The 22,365-nt window shown below is 44.9% G+C and overlaps 1 protein-coding gene across 6 annotated transcripts in view; it reads left to right on the forward strand.

Moving 5' to 3' along the window:
- Positions 1–6,863: 6,863 nt before the first annotated feature.
- Positions 6,864–22,365, forward strand: part of PLA1A (phospholipase A1 member A) — a 31,891-nt gene continuing 16,389 nt past the window's right edge. For 2 of the 6 annotated variants that reach the window (XR_004299794.1, XM_032406627.1), the window contains exons 1-7: positions 6,864–7,341; positions 13,647–13,848; positions 15,364–15,541; positions 16,035–16,143; positions 17,149–17,250; positions 19,178–19,267; positions 21,242–21,409. Coding sequence is in view for 4 of the 6 variants with exons in the window: in XM_032406627.1 (XP_032262518.1) it covers positions 7,269–7,341; positions 13,647–13,848; positions 15,364–15,541; positions 16,035–16,143; positions 17,149–17,250; positions 19,178–19,267; positions 21,242–21,409 (922 nt within the window). In the remaining 2 variants the exon portion in view is untranslated. The remainder of the gene's footprint in view (positions 7,342–13,646; positions 13,849–15,363; positions 15,542–16,034; positions 16,144–17,148; positions 17,251–19,177; positions 19,268–21,241; positions 21,410–22,365) is intronic. The other 4 variants (XR_004299795.1, XM_032406625.1, XM_032406628.1 and 1 more) reach the window with 4 other exon arrangements.

The raw sequence follows: 22,365 nt of genomic DNA on the forward strand, positions 1-22,365 counted from the left end.
ATTGTTTCCATATCTTGGCTATTGTAGATAATGCTGCAGTGAACAAGGAAGTGCAGACCATTTGAGACCCTATTTTCCTTTGGATTTTTTTTTTTTAAAGATTTCATTCATTTATTTAAGAGAGAGCGCGCGTGCACACAAGTTGGGGGGGGGGCTGAGAAACAAGCGGACTCCCCATTGAGCGGGGAGACCGGTGCGGGGCTAGATCCCAGGACCCTCAGATCATGACCTGAGCTGAAGGCAGACACCTAACTGACTGAGCCACCCAGGTGCCCCTGATTTCTTTTGGATTTATACCCAGAAGTAGGAATTCCAGTCCAGTTTTATCAATTCTAAAACTTTGATGCCATGCCCTCCTCCCTCCCCACCACCATCAATCCTGGGCCCAAGGAACTTGGAGGAGAAATGGGGACATTCCTCCCCACCCTCTTCTAGGCTCCTTGCTCCTCTCAAGTGTTGCCCTGAGATCTTTCTTACTGGTGGAGCACTGGTAGGAAAGGCTCAAGACAACTGTCTTCCGAGGAGTCCACTCAGCCCAGGGGAAGCTCGTCCTTCCTGCCCACATCCAGCAGTGGGAGTGCAGGCTTCCCACCTGCTGCTGTCTTACATTTCCACCCATGTCTCTCAAATAGGCCCTGAGACATCCAACTCAGAAATAGATGCCCATGTGACCTTGATGCGGTCACCTTCAATCTTGGGTAGGCCCTCACTCACAGGCTTGTTGTGAAGGATCAGAAAGAGCATCACCTCTCCTCCCCTTTCAAAAAGGTAAGGGAGAACCCCCATAGAACTGTACTGTGACTCTTTATTTTTCATTCAAATCACTAGTTTTCAGCTGGGGGAGGTGGGGATGGGAGGTCTGATAACAGAGCAGTTCTGCTACCTCCTCCTAAATCCTACTGGGATTTGCCTTTCCGAGTCCTTCTAGTCCCTTTAGAATGCAGTGGAGGAGGTGGGGGAAGGGGGTAGGAGGGTGGGGACTAAGCATTTGTTATTTCCCAGGTAGGACCTAAGCCACAACTGGGGACACCCGAGAAAGACTCTAGAGATCCTGCTATATTTGCTTTGAGATTCTCTTCATCACAGGCACACTTCAAAAAGAGTTCAGATTTTCAGACTCTTTTTTCTCAAACCTCAAAATCTCCTCTTCAGACTTTACTCTCAACTGGCAACCTTGCTTGCTATCTCTCTGAGAAAAAAGAAGCAAACAGAAGAGAACAATTGCACACTCCCCTCACAACCTCTGCCTACCCACCTACATGTGACTCATGGTCTCTGCCTTTGCTCCTGACTATGAGTGCTAGTGTGTGTGTGGAGAAGGAGGAAGGATGAGAATGGACAGATGAAAGAGATAATAAACTTAATTATATGCATGTTCTTTTTTTTTTTTTTTTTAAGATTTTATTTGTCAGAGAGAAGAGAGGGAGAGAGCACAAGCAGGGAGAGTGGGAGAGGGAGAAACAGACTTCCCACTGAGCAAGGAGCCCGACGCGGGGCTCAATCCCAGGACACTGGGATCATGACCTGAGCTGAAGGCAGACGCTTAACCGACTGAGCCATGCACGCGTCCTTATATGCATGTTAAAGTAAATTAAAAAACGATCTGATGCACATAGGAATTTATCATGCTTATCACGTTAATACATGTTTACTAAAACAGAATAGATCATGTGTAACATTACAGGATTAATGAAATATTTTCGACCTGCTATATGATGGTGCTTCATTTGCTTTCTTTGTTATCTAAGATTGCTAGATCTTAGATTGCTAAGATTGCTAGATGTTGTCTAGAAGTCTTGGCAATATTTTTTTTAAGATCTGAAAAACTAGCATTGGGCTCAGCCACCCTTCTCCAAGCTTCTTCAGCCACCATATTCTCCATTTACTCCTCTCTCTACTTCTCCAGGGTAAAAGTGTATCTTTTTTGAGATAGCCACAGAGCTACAGGGAGTGTCGGGGAAGGAATGGAGATTCTGATGATTTCACAACCAACCAGCCTACTGAATCAGCTCCTCAAGGAATGGCTGCTGGGATCTGGTTAGGAATCCAGGGATCATCCAGATAGGGCATAGTGGGGAGCCCTGCCATCATTTTTCATCCTTACGGTTTGGGGATTGGGAGAGGTGACACCTGGGGAGTAGGGTAGACTCTTCCCATTTAGAGAAGGAAAAAGAAGAGGAGGAAGAAAGTGCTGCCCATCATGACCCGTTAACAGATGAAGTAATTGGGCTCCGAGAAGCCGCCATCTGTCCAAGGTCACACATCTAGGTGAGAAGGAGCTGCAGTTTAAACCCAGGCCATGTGTCTTCAGTCCTATCACACTACAACTGTTAGCTGTAGTTAGAAAGTTTTCCTTAGACAAGGCCAAAATGAAACCCAAGAGATACATGGTGATGGCAGAAGCCTGTGCCCTCTGTTCACCTCTCCACAACTATGAGGTGAAGTCAGGGCTTCAAATGTGGATTTGGGTGCAGCCCTAGGGAGGGGCAGAACGGAGGCCAGGTCAGACTGTGAAATGGACAGAATCTTCACTCTCCTCTCAGCATCCCTCCCCTCCTCAGAGAGCCTCCTCTTCCTCTGACACCAAAGGCACCCCACCCAATCCCTGGGCCACAATTGGGACTTCTCTCTCCATACTGTGCTTGGTTACACCTGCCCCACTTAAGGGTCCTACTTAACCTTTTGTTTTTCCATATCATCATCTGTACAGGCAGGGCAGTCTCAGGCAAGTGTCCACTCTCAGAGTCTCTGGGCTTGGCGCCCATGGACTTTCAACTTTAACATCCAAAGAACATGAGTCAAAAATGAGGTTGTCCGAAGATTGGGACAGAGTCCAATAAAGAACGCTATGGTTTCTCCTGAGCTACAGAGCTGTGGATAGAGGTTTGTGCTTTGAATAGAGGGCCATGCTTCAAACCATGGTGTCGCCTCATTTTGGATGGTATATGGACAACCATCTCCCATTGCTAATGCCACCAAGCGGAGGTGACACAGTCTGTTTGTCGGACCACTTTAGGGGCTAGTCTTATGTCTTCTCTTTGATATAAACTGTCCTACTAAAGTACATTTATGAAAGCTTATTTAAATTAAAACTTGAAAGACATGTAAGCACAGGTGGTAAGTGGACATGGCAAGAATAGGGAAGGTGACAGTGAATGAATGAAACTGGGAAACATGACTTTCAGCAAACAAATGAATCTCCAGCAGGATGATGTCTACTGGAGCCTGCTCTAGTGAAGGCGACATTTTGAGTTGAGATGTGCTTTCTGGTTTCCCTTATTTCACACCAGTCCTAAATCCAGGAAACTGGGAGGAAGGCACTCTCTGAAGGCATGCATGTTTTCCTTCTTGCAGGAATGGGGTAATTAGACCTAAGGAAAGGCACATTCTGTGCTGTTTTGCAAAAAGACCTGCCACTGACACCCGGCACTGCTCCTGGGCATGATGGTTACCCCTCTGAGCCTCAGGTTATTGAGGGCTAGTGTACTTTGGAGCCAACAATGCCTACCTTGAAGGCTGTGGTGAGGATGAGACTAGGTGTGAGATAGTAGAAAATATATATAGTGGTCTCTGTCCTTGATTCTTGTCCCAGAGCTCCCTGTAATTTCCTACATTATAAGAGCACTAGGAGCATCTTTAGTTCTAATATTTGGTCTTTGGCCTCAGTTCCCGACACAGGGCTCCTGAAACCCTTGTAAATTCTTGGGTGATAAGAGTGTCTTGTGTTCTAATGAGGTCACTCTAGGTGGGTTCCTGGATGGCTCCTGGATGAGGGCTGGTCACCAAGGAGGCCAAGCCGTGATTGGACGCTTGGATTTTTCAGCCCTGCCCCCCATTCTCTTGAAGGGAGAGGGGCTGAAAAATGGAGTTAATGATTGATCATGCCTACATGATGAAACTTCCATAAAATCTCAAAAGAACAGGGTTGGAGAGCTTCTGAGTTGGTGAACCCATGGAGTCACACTTTAAAAATTAATGTGACCTCATTTTGTAGTCCTAAGCTGGTGAGGCCTAGAATTGTTTCCTAGAATTGGTTCATACTGGTTATTACACTAGTTTATATGCCCGCGCCCCCACCCCCACAGTGAATGCAGTGATTCCACAGACACACATGGACACACACACAGAAATAAATAAAGGCATATTCACTTATGGAGCTGTTAGCTAGGGATCCTGACAGAGGGCAAGGGAGCAGGGAATCTGAGCTGGGAACAGGCAGACAGGGAGAGCTGCAGGGGGATTCAGTGGACTCCAGGGTGGTAGCCTAGAAGTCTCCCTCTCTTCCCCCCTCCAGCCTCTCCCTTCTCTTCCTCTTCTCTCTCTCTCTTTTTTAAGGATTTTATTTATTTGAGAGAGAGATGGAGAGTACAGAGGGAAAGGGAGAGGGAGAAGCAGATACCCACTGAGCAGGGAGCCCAATGTGGGACTCGATCCCAGGACCCCAAGATCATGACCTGAGCCAAAGGCAGATGCTTAACCGTCTGAGCCACCCAGGCACCCTCTCTCTTTCTTTTTTTTTCCCAAACAGATACTTTGTGTGTACTTATTGTATGCCAGACACTGTTCCAAGCACTGAGCACACAGCAGGGAACTCTGAGCACTGGATACTGAACACCCATCCTTGGTCTCTTGCTGGCCTCCTCGTGTTTTCGGATCCTTGGCAAATAAAGCCATCTGACTGCACATGACAATGGGGGCCTAAGTGTTGTCTCAGATCCGGCCCCTTGCCACTGTCCTCTCCAGACGAGCACACTCTATCAGATGTACCATGCCTTCCCTTGGCAAATATTGAGCACCAGCTGTGTGGCAGGCACTGCACTAGGCTCTAGGGATACCTCATTGAGCAAAAGAGACCCAAATTTTGTCCTGAGGCTGACATTCTCCTTGGGGGAGACAGACCATATACACTGAATATAACTGGTGCTCTTCAGTGTCTCCTGACCTCACTTTCTAAAATCTGCCACCTCGCTTTCCAGGAGGCCACCCGTTCCTTGGCCCTTTGCAGCTGGGCTCCCCACGTGCTGGGCTCTTTGAGCTTCAGTCTCCTCCCTGGTAAAATGGAGATGACTGTAGTAAAATTAACAGAAAACTAGTGGTTCTAGCATGTGTACAAACATCTAAGGAACATGCGGACTGCAGAATCCTGGGCCCAACCCCAGAGATTCTCATTCGGTGCTTCTGGGCTCAGGTCCCCTGGATGATGCTAAGGCAGGGGGTCCTGCATGGGAGCACTCCAGCCCCACCTGGAGAGCACTGTTCTAGATGATGAAGGGCAAAGGGAAGGTGCTCTCTAAATGTCAGCTGTGTTAATACTGCCCACAAGGAATACCATGCTGGGATAACTGGAGTAACTGGTGTGACGTGCCCGCTCTGGAGGTGGTGTGAGTGGCTGTGAAAATGCAGCCTTCGGTCTGCTGCCACGGGGAACCTAATCGATGATGGTCCCAGTTGTCACCTTTCTGGATCTCCCCTCGTCTTTGTGCAGAGACTGACCCCAGCTAGTGACAGAGCAGGATGGAGAGCTAATCCCCAGGTTCATGCATAGAAGACACAGGACTGCGTTAACGAGAAACTTCAGCTTGAGGATTCCCCATTTCCCTTGCCAAAACATTCCAGGAACTGTGAGGAAGTCCAAGACTTTTCAATGTCTTCCTCTTTCCTGCCCACTCTCCTTCACAGGTGTCTGACCTGCATCTCTGTCTAAGGGCTGTCTCTAACTTCTTTAGCGCCCCTTATTCTTTGCAGATGTTATCACCAGTAAATCTCTTTCATATCTAGTCCCGTCTTGGCATCTCTTCCCCGAGGACCTGGACTACCACCCCTGGCGTGGTCTGTGACAGCAGAACAGCCTTTGGTCGTGCCCTGTTTATTGCCCCTCGCCTTCCTGGTGTCAGCCGCGCTTGAGCAGTGGGATCACGTGCATGAGGGAAAGCCAGGGCTGGCCCTTCCCAAACCATTTATCCTCAGCCTGGCCAGGCCTGGCACAACCATGCTGACATGCCACCAGTGCCTCTTTGGGGGCTGTTCCTGCCTGGTATGGACACTGGGGTTAGCTTGTTCCAATGCTACATGGCCTGGTGCAAGTTACTTAACCTCTCTAGGCCCTAAAGCTGTACCCACCTCCCGGAGCTATCATCCGAAACGTTTAGTATTGCCCTGCTGGCAGGTTCCCTGCCCCCTAGCAGCGTGCTACAGTTTCAGGAGTGCTGGGCAAGTGCCTTGCCTTCCCCTTGCCCCTGACCTGCCCAGACTAAGCTCTCTGTGGTTTCTGCCACTCCTTCGGGTGGAGAGGCCATGTGGCACACTGGAAATGCCCTGGTTCCAGGCCAGCTCAGCCACTTCTAGCAACAGGGTTTCTATAGGTCACTTTTGTTCTCTACCGTTCAGTTTCTGTTTTCACGAATTTAAGAAGGTGAACGTCTCTTTTTAGAGGCTGGGCTTTACTTCTAGCTCCAAGAGTCTATGACAGGATAGTACTCTCAGAGGCAAACTTTGAATTCTTCCACTCTTTCTGTTAAATGTACACTAGACACATCGGTTCAGTTCTGTTCTAGGCCATGGGGGTTCAAAACTGAAAGGAGGACGCCTGGGTGGCGCCATGGGTTGGGCGTCTGCCTTCGGCTCAGGTCATGGTCCCGGGGTCCTGGGGCTGACCCTGCATCAGGCTCCCTAATCGATGATGGTCCCAGTTGTCGCCTGGCTCCCCATCAGTGGGGAGTCTGCTTCTTCCTCTGCCTCTGCCTCTAACCACCGCCCCTCCCCCCCAGCTCGTGTTCTTTCTCTCTCGCTCAAGAAAACAAAAACAAAAACTGAAAGGAGAATGAAAGGAGAAAGTCTTTGCCCTCAAGCTGTTCAGAGTCTTCCTAGAGAGACAAACATGTCCACAGATGATTCCAGGACGATGAGGATTTTGTCATCACCTAGAGATGAAAGACTCCTGCCTTGGCTTTTACTAACATTTTGCAATGGGAAGTGGGAGAGGTGCGGGAAATCACTTCCTGCTGATGTTTGGCTCAGAGAGGAAGGACAATGTGTTTCAACATCCCTTGCTTTAAAAAAAGAAAAGAAAAGTGTATTTATTTTCATTGAGAAGAAGAAACCAACTAACTGTGGAGGTTAAACAGATAGGGAGAGTTCATTTTTCTTCTACAGGTCAAGAGGCCAGTTAATGATTAGTGCCACCCAAGCGGGTATTTGGTGTCCAAAACTTTGAGAGGCTGGCTTGTAGGAGTCGGCTTCACCCCAGCTCTGAGACTTGCAGCTCAGCGATGCCCCCAGGTCTCAGGAAGATACAGTTCTGCTCATGGGGACTCCTTTTGTGGCTCAGCATTGGAAGTGCAGGTAATTCGGGGACTCGGCTAATTGGGTGGAATTTCTTTGTCAGAGGTTCTAGTTCTTAAGCCATCTATTCATGCAGTGCTAACCTTTGGAAGGTCCCCTAAAAGCCCTCTCTTGAGATGAATTTAGAAGAGGGAGGAAAAAAACCCTACAATCATAAAGGGACTGATGGCGACCAGGACACTCTCTCAAGCCCCCTAGTTCTTGTACTCTTTTCTCTAAAAGCTGCATTAATCCTCTTCACCTGGCACAAGCCAGGATGACTCTAAAAAAATAAGACTTGATTAATTCCAAAATATGATTTACATTCCCCCTATAAATATCCAGTGTACCATTTTCCATGGGGCGCTTGGGGGCTCAGTTGTTAAGCATCTGCCTTCGGCTCAGGTCATAATCTCAGGGTCCTGGAATCGAGCCCCCTCATCGGGCTCCCCGCTCACTGGGGAGCCTGCTTCTCCCTCTCCAGCTCCCTCTGCTTGTGCTCTCTCTCCCTCTCTCTGTCAAATAAATAAATAAATCTTAAAAAAAATTTTTTTTTTTTACTTTTCCAGAATAACAGAGATTTTGGCATTGTGAACGGTAGATGTCCTTGCTAATCCACTGACCCAACTCAAATTTAGGTTTGTCGTCCTTCTTGGTGGGACTATGCTAGCAAGTCCCTGCTAACTGCAGATGACAGGATGACCTTTAGAAAAAATTCCTGCAGGTGCTACTTGCATTCTACCTTTCCCCAGGTAAAAACCCCACCCACCACGCCTGCTGTCTTAATGTAGCAAATCTAAACACTCCTAAACACTCCCGTGGCCTGGAGGTTCTCTGGCTGGTGAAGATCCCTCTCTTCTGAGCACTGGTCCTTCCCCTCGGAAAGCTGCTCCCCGCCCCCAACCCTATTCCCCATAGCAGGCCCCTATTCAGTCGTGTTCACAAGACATTTAATTGTCAGTCCCCAGCTTTAGAATGTGTCAATCCTTCTGTCTGGAGCTGCTCATACCTTTTTGTTTATGTATGCTCTTCACATCTTCCAGGAGGCCTGCTGCAATTCCTCCCTCTCTTGCAACACCTCATGCCTCTCTCAGCACCCCTCCCTGCTCCAAAGTTCAGAGTGCATGAGTGCATTCACCCCCTGCATTAGTGGGTGGCTTTTAAAAGGTGCTGCTAGCTTCATGTGTGCTTTCTCTCAAGCACTTATTTGTGTGTGTGTATAGAATGGCCTCCTTATATGTATATAAAATTTGTGTGTTCGTGTGAAATTCTGCCATATGAACACACAGAGCTATCTTGTTACTCTAAATGGCCGTTTATACATGATATACTAGATCCGAAAGGATTTCTGTCTTACGGATTTTTTTTTTTTTAAGATTTTATTTGTTTGACAGAGAGAGACACAGAGAGAGGGAACACAAGCAGGGGGAGTGGGAGAGGGAGAAGCAGGCTTCCCGCCAAGCAGAGAGCCCGATGTGGGGTTCGATCCCAGGACCCTGGGACCACGACCTGAGCCGAAGGCAGATGCTTAACGACTGAGGCACCCAGGCGCCCCTGTCTTATGGATTTTTGATAGATGTGGGAAGTACTGCCCTGCAAAGAAGTTGTAGCAATTTATTAGTATGTGAGCATGGCTGTTTCCCCACCTGTCTGCCGATACTTCGTAGTATCAAACGTTTTTCATATTGTCAACTTGATAGAAAAAATAGTCATTACACTGTTGTCTTAATTCTTAGTTCTTATTATGATTTGTGCTTCTGGTGTCTTGTTTAAGCACTCTTACTATAAAGACAATTTTTCATATTTTCTTCTAAGCCCCATGGGCTAGCCCAATCAGACTAAGATCACCAGGAACAAACCCTTTAATCATGGTGTGTTTTTTAATACAATGCTGTTTTATTTTGCCAAAATTTATTTTTATTTTTGTATATACTTATATATATTATTTTGCATGTATGTCCATAAAAAATTATCTATCATTTTCTTGTATTACCCATGTCCTGTTGATTCTAGGATTATTATAACCTCATGAAATAAGTTTTTATTCTATGAACAGTTTATATAAGATAAAGATTACTTGTACTTTAAAGCAGTGGAGTTCTCAGATAAAACCATCTAGCTCTAGTGTACTTTAGGGCCAGAGAAGACTCTTGATTACCAATTTAATGTTTGGATGCTAGTAGTTTTATTTGCGCTTACAATTCCTTCTTGAGTGAGTTTCACTAAATTATATTTTTCTAGAAAATTATCCATTTCTTCAAAGTTTCCCAATGCATTTGGGAATTTTTAAAAATATCTTTTTATCTGTGATGTTCTGGTGTTATACTATAATATACCTTTAGATTGATTGATTGATTTATAAAGGTTTATTTATTTATTTGAGAAAGGTGGGGCAGAGGGAGAGAGAGAATCCTGAAGCAGACTCCCTGCTGAGCGCAGAGCCTGACGCAGGGCTCCACATGGGGCTCCACTTGGGGCTTAATCCCACAACCCTGAGATCATGACCTGAGCCGAAATTAAGTTGGATGCTTAATTGACTGAGCCACGCAGGTGCCCCTGTTTATTTTTTATCTCGCTCATTACCCTGAGTGTAATTTTTGATTGGAGAACTCATATATTTTTTCGGTTATGGAAAATTCTTAACAATTATCTTTTCAAAATATTGCTGCTTCTCCTATTCTCTTCCTTTATAGAATAGCTACTAGATAAAAATTGGAACCTCTCCATCTATTGTCTATACTTTTTAACTATACTTTCATATTAAAAGTTTTTTTTTACTTCTGGGGTGCCTGGGTGGCTCAGTTGGTTAAACATCCTACTCTTGATTTCCGCTCAGGTTAAGATCTCAGGGTCATGAGATTGAGCCTCGCATCAGGCTCTGTGCTGGGCATGGAGTCTGCTTGAGATTCTTCCTCTCCCTCTCCCTCTGTCCCTCCCCCTGCTTGTGCTCTCTCTCTTTCTCTCTCTCTAAAATAAATTTTAAAAAGTTTTTTACTTCTGTACTAAAAATTATAGTATTGATTCCTTTTTTATTTCAATGGTTATCTTTTTCATTTCCAATTTTTGAACTAGTTTTTTCCTATATATCTTATCATTTATGCCTGTTTTTATATCATGATTTCTTATTCTCTGTATTTTTATCCTTGTAGATTCTCAGCATACTTATTTTAAAGTCAATGTCAAAGGCTTTTAAAACCTTATTTTACCTGGAATGAATTCATGATTCATTTATTGGCTTTTGACTATCTTTGTAAACATTCGATTTCTGTATATATTTAGGCATTTTGTTTGCAGGATTTTTTAAAGTAAATTCGTTATTAAAGTACAGCATATATACAGACAAGTGCACAGATTATTAGTATCCAGATTAATGAATTTTCAGAGTGAATTCACCTCTGTAACCATCATCCGGATCAAGAAATAAAACATTACCAGGTTCTTAAAACCCTTTCCGTGTATCCCTTCTTAATCACTACCACCCCAAAGATAACTATTATCTTGACTTCTAACACAGTAGATCAGTCTCCTTTCAATGTTCAATGAGACGCTTGTGTTTGGCCTCTCCCCCATTCCCTCCCATCACCTCCTCCCCTTCTCATCTTTTTTTTTTTTTTTTTTTGAAGATTTTATTAATTCATTTGAAAGAGAGAGAGCAGGAGAGCAGGGGCGGGGGATGGGCAGAGGGAGAGGGACAAGCAGACTCCCTGCTGAGCACAGAGCTTGATCGGAGGACACAGGACGATTATTTCCTGAGCTGAAGTCAGACACTTAACTGACTAGAGCCACCCAGCTGCCCCACACACCTTCTCATCTTTAGACTCTCTCCTCCAGTTGGGGGCGGGTTGTCTCAGCTCTTATTAGTGAGGCCTTGTTTTTCCATCCTGTCTCCCTAAATAAAGCTATAGCCCCAAGTAAAAGGACTATAGCTATTTTTTTGGTTGTATTGCTTTTGTTTTTAGCTTCCTTTACTAAGTTGGGGATCCCCTCCCCCCACTACCACAGGTGGGCCTGGTGCTGATCTTCCACACCTGACTTGGAGCACTCTAGGACCCCACTTACCTCACAGAGCTGCCTTCTCCCAGACTAGGAACCCAGCACCATCCTGCAATTCTGTTCTTGTTTACAGAGATATAATCTTTATATTTGAGATTGGCTATGTCTTTCTCTCTTCTCTTTTGATATTCATCTACGATTAGTCTTTGGTTGGAGTGTCAGTTGGGGAGAGGGGATATCTGAGCATGACTCACTGTGCCACCTTCCATATTCCCAAGTGATCAAAAGTTTTCTTCTATCATCTGCAAATATTGGTGATTATCTCTCCTCCTTTTCAAAATTTGTAACTTTGATCCCATTTTATTGTCTTGTTTCCCTGGCTAGGACTAGACCTTCCAGGATAATATTTCATAGAAGCACTGATAGCAGACATTCTCATTTGTTTCCAGTTCTAAATGGAATGCTTCTAATGTTTCACCCATAAGTATAGTCATTGCTATAGATTCTTGGTAAACACTTTTTCTTAGGTTAAAAGTGTTGGGTATTAAATTTTATTGTGCTTTTTTCTTCTACATCTATTGAGATGAGCATACATCTTTTTTTTCTTTAATTTTTCATATATGAATTACATTAATACATCTTCTAATGTTAAGCCATCTTTTCATTCCTTGGATTAAACCCTGGCCATGATGTGTGTTTAGTTCTTGTTATCCTTGATGGGCTTAGATTTGCTGATAATTAATTCAGGGTTTTTATGTCTCTGTTTAATAGTGAAATTGGCTTTCATCTTCCTTTCTCCTTCTGTCCTTGCCCAGTTTTGATATTTTGGTTATTTTCATAGAATGAATTTAGATTCTCTCTCCCCTTTTCTATTCACCAGAACAGTGATAAGAATTGAAGGATTGGTAGAATTTTTCTGTAAAACTCTCGGGCCCAGTAGAGTTTTTTGATGAAGAGACTGAAAACTACTGTTTCAATTCCCTAATGCTACAGTTTTACATTTGACTTTCTGTTTTTTCTTTCTTGACTAAGTTTCAGTAAGCTATACTTTTCCAGGAAATTGTCCATTTTCTAGGAAGATATCTGTATTTTGAACTTTTGGGTGGGTATAAACATGCTCTTTTATGGTTTTAAAAATCTACTCTATTTATATCCCCTTTTTATTCTCTATATTGTTTACCTGTGACTTCCCTCTTTTTTTCTTACTCTGTCTTATCAAAAGTACATCTAGTTTATTATTCTTTTCAAAGAACTAGCTTTTCATGTTTATTGTCTGTGGCAGACACTATTCTAGGCAGGAGAGTGAACAAAATGGATAAAAATTCCTGCCTTCTTGAAAGAATATCCTAATGTAGGGAAATCAATAAACAATACACTTAATAATAAACTTGTGAATTCCATAGGAGATTAGAAGGGTGTGATTTCTATAAAAGGAAATAGATCAGGATGAGGAAGATTGAGAGAACTTGGGTGAGGGGCACAGGCAGGTAACAATTCAAACAAGGTAGTTACCTTTGACAAGCAAAGACTTGAAGGAGAAGAGGGGGGTAGCCATGTGGATGTCTGTGGAAAGACACTCCGGGCAGAAGGGATGACCAGTGCAAACACCCTCTGGGGGTCTAGGACTGTGTAGAGTGAGAAAGACCTGGGAGGACATGTGGCCAGAACAGATGAAGCAATAGTTGGACAGGCAGAGTGCTCCTGGAGCCCGTGGTTTAGACCATTCAGGGCTTCAATCCATTGTTAGAACTTCAGATTTCATTCTGAGGGAAATGCCTTAGAGGCTTTTTTTGCATAGAGGCATGACATTATTTGATTTAATTTTTGGCTTGCAGTTGGCTGTCTACTCCATGTGTCTTCACGTTGTCTTTCCTCTGTGTCTGTGTCTAAATTTCCTCTTACAAGGACACCAGTCATACTGGATTAGGGCCTACCCTATTGGCTTCATTTTAATATAATAATCTCTGTCTTCACATGCAGTCACATTCTGAGGTCCCAGGCATTAGGACTTCAACCTATGGATTGATAGGGGCAACTCAATTTATTTCATAACAATATCCACTTCACCATGCATGGCCTTTAATCTTTTCTGGTTGAGTAATAGTCATATCCTTTTCTGGCATTGTATCTTTAGATATGAAAACTATTCACAGATTTTGGTTACAGAAGTGATGTCTTTAATAAATTAGTCTGAATATTGCACTAGCTGATTTATAATAAATGCTTGTAAGCCCCTGTTTCTTTCTTCCTCTCAAGAATACTTTTCTTCCTTCTAAGAACAGATGACCTCACCTTGGATCATTCTTGTTTTTCTTTTTGCTTTTTTCCTCCAGGGGATGCATCTCCTACCCCACAGACAAAGTGCACTAACTTCCAGAACGCTAATCTTCTCCGAGGCACCAATCTCAAAGTCCAGTTTCTCCTCTTCACCCCTTTGGATCCCAGCTGTGGGCAGCTAGTGCAGGAAAGTAGTGACATCCAAAACTCTGGGTTCAATGCCACTCTAGGAACCAAACTACTCATCCATGGATTCAGGTGGGAGTAATCAGCCAATAGAAATATCTCAGCTAGGAACTAGAGAGTGACCATAATGCCATAGGAAGTTAGTGGGGAGCAAGAGGAGAAATGGACTTACTGACAGTCTCATGTTTCATCTTTCACCTACTGCTGCCTTTGAAGGTGTCTCATATCAACATGAACACACATTGTGTTGCTCATTCCTGTTGGTCATGTACATTACTCCTCTGCTCAGTCTTGTCGACACACTCTCACACAGTAAATATGTATGATCCTGAACAAGTCACCCCAGCACATGGAGCCTTGGTTTCCACATCTGAATAAAAGGGAAGTTGTACAGATGGTCTCAGTGATCCCTTTCTCCCTGAAGCATGGGTTATATGATTCATCTCAGCCAATGAGGTCATAGGCTTTGTGCAATCAGGGTAACAGCATGGTGTTTTTATCCAGAGGTTTATTTCCTCTTCTTCATTTCTTCCCTGGTTTCATGATTTAAGAAACTTCCACTCACAGGTGCTACTTCCATCATCTCCTGAGGTTAACCTTCCTCAGGTGCTAGACACTTCTCTTCTTCAGTTTCTTTGATGCCCTACAGTCCAAATATTGTTGTAATACTGAGTCTTAATTCAACCACCATCCATCCTTCCAACATCTCTCCAGAGCCCATTGGCAAGGCCAGAAAGAGAGGAAGGTTGGTGGGAGGAAAGAAGGAGAGAATGCAGTGAAATAGTAGCAGTATCGAGCAACTAGAGATGGGGGCATCCAAGGAAGAGGTGGACACAAAGCCATTGCACAAAGGATCACTATTTCATGGTCTCTGGGTTCTCTCTGCTTCTCAAATCACTGGACTGCAGGGACCCAGCCACATCCCTCCATAGGCATTCTTCCTCACTCTTGTGCCGAAGTCTCTCCTCCAGGAAATCTTTTATATTCAGCCACTCTCCAAGGCTGAGTGTGTACCCCCAACCCGGAGATAGCCAACAGAGCTGGAGAGAAGCACCTAGCATACTTCCTCGCTCATTGAATTAATGAAAGGATGACCGAATGAACAAGTAAATAAAAACATCCCTCAAGGAGAGTGCTTATATTATAGAATGAGAATTAAGATTGCAAATCATAACTCTAAGGTACAAAGCTATCTTTTCTCCCCCATGAGTAACACAAGCAGTGTCAGTATATATGGTTTGTGTAGTATGCACTGCACCAAGGTACCCGACTGAGGCCTGGTGGGGCTGAAATCCAACCTGAGTTCTGGGCCCTGGCATGAGGCTGCATCTACTTGGAACAAAAGGCCTTTCTATAATTTACACAAAGGCTCCGTATATGCAGGCTGAAGCCCTGGTGACTTTGGGATTATGCTCTCCCTAGGCTCAAAGTGGTGTAAGATGTATTGCCCATATACCCACCTTATTTGTTTTGACCGTTTTCCCCCCTGGGTTTATTCTGTTAATAGAGAGTATCATTGTCATTTCCATGACAATGGATATTGGCTTGGCAGATAATTTTCCTATCCTTTCTTGGCCCTCTGTCTAGGGCTTTAGGTACAAAGCCTTCCTGGATTGATAAATTCATTGGCACTCTTCTTCGGGCAGCAAATGCTAATGTGATTGCTGTGGACTGGGTTTATGGTTCTACAGGTGTCTACTTCTCAGCCGTGGAAAATGTGGTTAAGCTGGGACTTGAGATCTCCCGTTTCCTCAGAAAACTTCTGGTAGGTGCTGAAGGGCTTGGGGGTGAGTTTTGGCTGCTTCTGAAGGAGAGAGGGGACAAAAAGAAAGAGTCAACACATGAGGAGGAGCTTTAGGGCAGAAGCAGAGCCACCCAGTAGCTTGTGGGTCTTCCCTTCTAATCTCCACTTTACCACTTACAGTGTTGACTTTGGGCAAGTTGTTGCCCCACTCGGAGCCTCTGCTTCTCCTCTGTAGAATGTGCCGCTGACGTTAGATATGGAATCTCTCAAGAGGAAGTGGCCATGGTCATTGCTCACACACTTTGGGCACCAAAGAGAAAGTGAGGCAATCGTCAAGGTGGGGTGTCTAGGAAGAGGGAAAGTAATGAATGGGATGAAAATTCTGCCTTTTTCTCCCAAAGAAGGTGTCATGCCCAGGGTCCTCTGATTCTGAAGCTTCAGGGAAAAGTGTGACCCTGTGAGGCCAGAGGCTGCTGTGGCCCAGGTGTAATTCCCTGTAAATGCCCCATTGTAGGTGCTGGGTGTGCCAGAGTCTTCAATCCACATCATTGGTGTTAGCCTGGGGGCCCACGTTGGGGGCATGGTGGGACATTTCTACAAAGGCCAATTAGGACGGATCACAGGTAACAGTATTCTCTGCCCATCCTCCCAAGTTTAGAGATAGAGAGATAATGCCCTGGAAATGCCTCTGTTGAGGCAGGCAGAGGGCATCTTTGTTCTTATGATTGACTTATCTATTTCCACTAAAATTTATTTATTGTGGCCCTTTTGCATGAAACGGTATTGTGTTGTTATTGTGTGATCTCTAATGTCAGTGTAAGAAGCCACGTATTTCTTCTGAGCCTCAACTACTACCTCTGTAACGTGAGTTGTAATAGCTCATATTGCCTTGGCCCACTGTGGAAATCACCCTTAGACAATTATGCTAAATACTTGCAAAAGCACTAGGGACTTTATGCTTCAGAAGCTACCCTCAGTCAATAAGGGACTAGAGTTGTGTGGTAAATACCCCCACTTTCTGGCCCTTCAGTGGGACAATTCTGAGTCATGTTCTACAGAGCCTCTCAGAAGGGTGCCAGTGGGATGAGACCCAGTTGCCCAAAGTGATTAATACATTCGTTTTTCCAAACTCTGACCCATTTTTCTAATCCCTCACTATACTTTCTCTGATCTACTCCCAAATCAGCTCCTTGTGCTTTAAATCCTTGTCTCAGGGTCTGCTTTTTGGGAAAGAGAGAAAAGGGCATCCAAACTAAGACACGAGGTTAGTAATTTTTACTTCACTGTGTTGTTATGAGGACTAGCACAAGGACTGGCAGACAGTAACTGCTCAAAAAATTATAGCTGTTGTGTTGAGTACATGAGGATTAATATTATAGCCCTTGCCAGATGGTTGATGTTATCAAGCTCATTTCAGAGCCAGAGAAGCTGGGTCATTGAGAGTTGGAGACAACAACATGGGGTTTCCTGGGTACAGTGGTCCTGGGCTGGTCCTCTTGCCCTTGGATCCTTGCTGGAGGACTCTAGGAACTGACTGGGAAGGGCTGCCCCGAGAGGTGTATGGTGGGTCCATGAGGGTTGCTGCAGCTGAGAGGAAAGGGGCCTCTGACATCAGTCTGTCCCAGCAGGCCTGGACCCTGCTGGACCGGAGTACACCAAAGCCAGTCTGGAGGAGCGCCTGGACCCTGGAGATGCCCGCTTCGTGGAGGCCATCCACACAGATGCTGACAGTGAGTATGGGGGGTGGGTGACCCTCCTAGAGTAGGGGAATGAGCCCGGCAGGGGCTAGGTAGCCGGTATCTATTTGTGTGGCTCTGGGCAGGTTCCCTCCCTTCTGAGCTTCTGTTGCAGTGAGGAGTTTACCAATGTCATGTTGATCTCTGATTAATACTAAACCTTGTGATGAGGCTGTGTGGGGGAAGGCATTGCTGCCTGGCAGGCACAGGGGAAAGTCATGCTGTTTTTTCAGGGTGAATGTGCCTGGCCCTGTGGGACAGGCCCCTCTGGGGCAGATACTCAGGCCTGTCAGGACTTCCCTCCTTCCTAGGGAGGAGCCCAGCCCTTCAGGCCAGTGAAGAATGAGAATCCTCCCCTCCAACAGTGACAGGCACAAGAAAGACCCCCAACCCTGAATCCATTATGACCAAATTAAGCTATTCTGACCAGCTGGGAAAGAGGGCTGGGCATTCTTCCTCATTTCTACCCTTTATGAAATGCCTAGGAGGTAGCCAGGACTTGTGCTCAGCATGGCAGTTACAGGAAGAAATAATGCCTATCCCTCACCAGAAGAATGTGCCGTTCAAGTAAGAGGTGTCCAGGTCTCATTCCTTTGGGTCAGAAGCCTTCTTTTATTTATTTATTTTTAAAGATTTTATTTATTTATTTGACACAGAGAGAGAGAGAGAATACAAGCGGGGGAGTGGGAGAGGGAGAAGCAGGCTTCCTGCGGAGCAGGGAGCCTGATGTGGGGCTCGATCCCAGGACCCTGGGATCATGACCTGAGCCGAAGGCAGACGCTTAATGACTGAGCCACCCAGACACCCCCAGAAGCCTTCTTTTAGCACCCAACACTCACAGATTCATAATTCTGGAAAAAACCCATGCAGGCATACTATTTAACCCTCTTTCCTTCATCATCTCACAGATAGGAAAGCAAAGCCCACAGGCCTCTGCCTAGCTGTTGGGTTAACCATGTTAATTATTAAGGTTAACCCCTTCTGTCTCTAAATTTGCTAAATAGGGGACTTATTAGGTCCCCAGTTACCAGAGCGAGGCCTCTCAGTCCCCTTCAAAGTTGGAGCCTCCTCCTAATGTGATGAGAGGGGAAAAAAAAAAAGCATTCCATTTTGTCTAACCAATTTTTATTGAGCTACATAGTCAGCATTGAGAATAGTGCAAGGCACAAGGCATTGAAGAAGGTCCCCACCCACGTAGAAATATAGACCAATTGAGCAGGCATTCATTCATTACTTCCTTCAATAAATATTAGGTACTCACATGTGACAGGCATGGTGCTAGTATTGGGGATATAGCAGAAAAAAAACCACAGGCAAAGTCCCTGCTGTAAGTTGTAGAGCTTACAGACAAATAAGCAGACATAATTACACACTGTGAGTACCATGACTGAGGAGGTGGGGCAGAGGGTGATTTGGGTGGGGGAGCCACTTCAGGTAGGGTTACTGAGGAAAGTCTGTCCAAGGTGAGTATTTGCAGGTGAGAATGAACCAGCCCTGGGTAGATCTGGGAGAACATTCGAGGTGGAAAGAGCAGTCAGAAGCAAAGCCTGGACATGGGGGGGGACAGCAAAGAAAACCACATGGTTAGAGGGCAGGGAGTGAGGCAGGAGAAGAAGGAGGGGGACCAGGCAGGCCATAGTGAGGAGTTTACATTTTATTCTGTAGTTGGTGAGAACAGGGAGGCATTAGGATTTCCTGTAAAGATGATTGCAACTGCTGTGCAGAGAATCAGCTGCAGGGGACACTAAGGGCATGCTCTGCTGTGTCCCAGCATTGAGGAGTGAGGTGGGCACCCAATGCGCACACAGAGTGGGTGGGCTCCCAAAGTCAGAGTTCAGGCTCTGCTGCCGGGGGACCCTGCTGTGGGGCCCAGAAAATATGCCCCTGCAGTCCGAAACAATGGGGTTCTGCCTCCTTTCAGATTTGGGTATCCGGATTCCTGTTGGACACGTGGACTACTTTGTCAATGGAGGCCAAGACCAACCCGGCTGTCCCACCTTCATTCATGCAGGTCAGAAAACCAGAGAGAGTTGTCTTCCTTCTAGTGTCCTTTGCTATTCCCCATAATGCCTTTCCCTGCACTTATTGAATGCATGTCTTTAGGAGCCTGGGGAATTTTGGGAGAGGAGGGCCCGAAATGAAAAGCTTGCACCATACTTTTGCTGGCCTCCCCACTTCTTAGGTCCTGCAGTGATATATCATCACTCAAGCCAATAAACTCTATTCTTCCTGGGCCCCGCTCTGTGGCATGGTCCACACTAGCTACATCCCTGGCAAGAGCCTAGTTGTGGCAGAAGTAGAACGCCCAAAGCTGGCTAGCTGAAGGATCAATCCACAGATGACCATTTCCCCAAACTTATTAAATTTGACAGTTCTCCAAAACTGTTTTAAGATAACCATCTTGAGTACATTCAATGAATATACATTTCTTCTTTTCTAAATACACAATTGATGCTTGAACAGCATGAGTTTGAACTGCACAGGTCCACTTATACATGGATTGTTTTGATAAATACAGTAGAGCACTGTAAATATATTTTCTCTTCTTTATGATTTTTAACATTTTCTTTTCTCCAGCTTACTTTACTGTAAGAATACAGTATAGAATACATGTAACATACAAAATATGTGTTAATCAACAGTTTATGTTATCAGTAAGGCTTCCTGTCAACAGTAGGCTATTAATAATTAAGTTTTGGGGGAGTGAAAAGTTATATATGGATTTTCAATTGCATGGGGGGCTCCCCTGTTGTTCAAGGGTCAGTTGTAGTCTCCTGGAATGTTCTTTTTGAATACATTCTTCTTAGCATTATTTTAAATAACATTAAATTTGTCAAAAGCTAAGGATCAAGGTTTGTTTAGTCTTTTTTTATTCTTCTTATGAATATAGCCAACCTATCAGCATTTCTTATGAGAATTTTATCCTGATTTCTGTTTACTTTGTTTTTAGTCTTTTCCTGCTTTACCAAATTTTTGACATTTGGAGGGCTCTTTTGACAATTTTATTGAATAACTACTCATCTAATTTACCAAATTTATTGATTTTCCAAAAACACGTTTCTTTTTCACAATTTATAGATTTTCTAGCATTTTTTATCAGATGAGATAGTTTGGATTTAATGACCTTTGAATATTTCTGTGGCATTTTAGTTGGCCACTTGTCATTTTTCTTCATAACACAATTTGAGAAGGGTTTTGTTTGTGTCCCCCAGCTCCCTGTTGCAGCTGGAAGGAGCTTGCCCATAGAGTGTCCCAAACATGGGGGAAGGCAGGTTAATACAAGCTCGGACTTGGTTGCTGGTCCCAGAGTGGGGTTCCCAAGGTGACGGGAGAATCTGAAGACCCCAGAACCCTAGAGCTGTGGCTCACTATAGACCTATTAGCCCAGCCAATTCATCCAATGTGAGTTACTTCAAATTTTTATACAGTAAACAATAACAAGAAAACCAGGTTTTTATTAAATTGGGACATTTGGCAAATTCAGTGAATCAGTCATTTGGCCAGGTGAACTCGAAGCACATTGACTTTCAGAGACTTACCATGAACTGCTGCTGACTCCCTTGATTGTCTCATCAGTAGGTTGGGTATCATGAGGTTGTAAAAAATTGGATTGTGTAGGTGATAATGAAGAAGGTAAAATGTGCAAACAGATACTCATTGTGAGAAGTGGGTCAGGATCACCAATTCCCAGTAAGCTCCTATTTTCCAAAAGAGAATTTGCATGATCATGGAAGATAGGTCTCAAATTAAACAATTTTTTTGATAGATTAAGCTTAGGTATCTCAGGAAAATTCAAAAGAAGAGGGAGAATATAGTAGCCATGTCCATTAACATTTTAAAATGTGGCTCAGGAGACATCCCATGTATTTATAGCCTGCTAGAAGATAAAATTCAATAGAATTACAATAAGTAGCATGAAGGAATTTTCATTTGTCTTAAACTAAAGCCTTGGTTGTGTTTCCCGCCTCCCCCCCCCCCCCCACAGGCTACAGTTACCTGATCTGTGATCACATGAGGGCTGTGCACCTCTACATCAGTGCCCTGGAGAATTCCTGTCCACTCGTGGCCTTTCCCTGTGTCAACTACAAGGCCTTTCTTGCTGGACAATGTCTGGATTGTTTTAACCCTTTTCTGCTTTCCTGTCCAAGAATTGGTAAATGCCACCCCTTTGGCTTCCTTTGACAATTTGGGGAAAGTTCAAGTCTTGCTAGTTGTCACCTCTGTAAGTCCTGATTTCTTATGATCAACAAGTCTATCCACCCGGAGTAAGGAAATTCACTGATTAGGTGTTCAGCCTGTTCCCACCTGGAAGAAGGCATTTGGCCTTCCACGTCCCACCCCTCACCCTCTGTCCTGCAGCCTGATGCCATACTTGCTCTGCACACACCCTTCACACACAGCCCCTCATCTGCAAGTCCAGACTCAGGACACTTTAGAAACATTGGTATAGCCCAGAGCCTCTGCCCCCACTGCAAGACCAGATGCTTGCCCTAGGTCTTTCTAGCTAGGCCAGCCATTCTCCAACTCCTGATAGACTCTAAATCAAGGTGTTGTGGGGAATCCCCAAGAATGGCACCCATGGCCCACTTCAGAGGTGTGAGGCTGTGGTGGCCATGTGCCAACTGGAGGCCTGCCTCATTACTAGTTGGGTTGGGCACATTCCTGGATGTTCCAGGCCAGTCTGGGGAGAAGGACTTGGGAAAGGCTGAGGGATCTGGCCTCAACTTACCCTCTGCAGGTCATTGCTGAGAACATCCTAGGGTTCTCCAAGATGAAGGATTTCAGGAAGAACTCTGGGAAATATAAATGGTTCCTTCCCCTCCCTCATTTTCTCACTTCTCACCCCCGGCTGCCACTCAGAACTGTGGCAGCCTGGCATTCCTTATGAAACGGATACCAGCTTGACAAAATGTTAAAGTAGATGTAGCTTCCCACAATAAAGCAAATCAACATTACTTCCAACTCAGTAGGCATATGCCACAATGTCCCCCAGGTGTGATGGACCTGCTGATATAAACAGCCACCTCACACTATCTGCCAGTGTCACCTCTCGCCACACTTTCCCTGGCTCTGAACACCCCAGGGATGCTAACTACTTGTACTTCCAAG

This window comes from Phoca vitulina, unplaced genomic scaffold (genome assembly GCF_004348235.1).
Source record: "Phoca vitulina isolate PV1807 unplaced genomic scaffold, GSC_HSeal_1.0 scaffold8, whole genome shotgun sequence".
Lineage (NCBI taxonomy): Eukaryota > Metazoa > Chordata > Mammalia > Carnivora > Phocidae > Phoca > Phoca vitulina.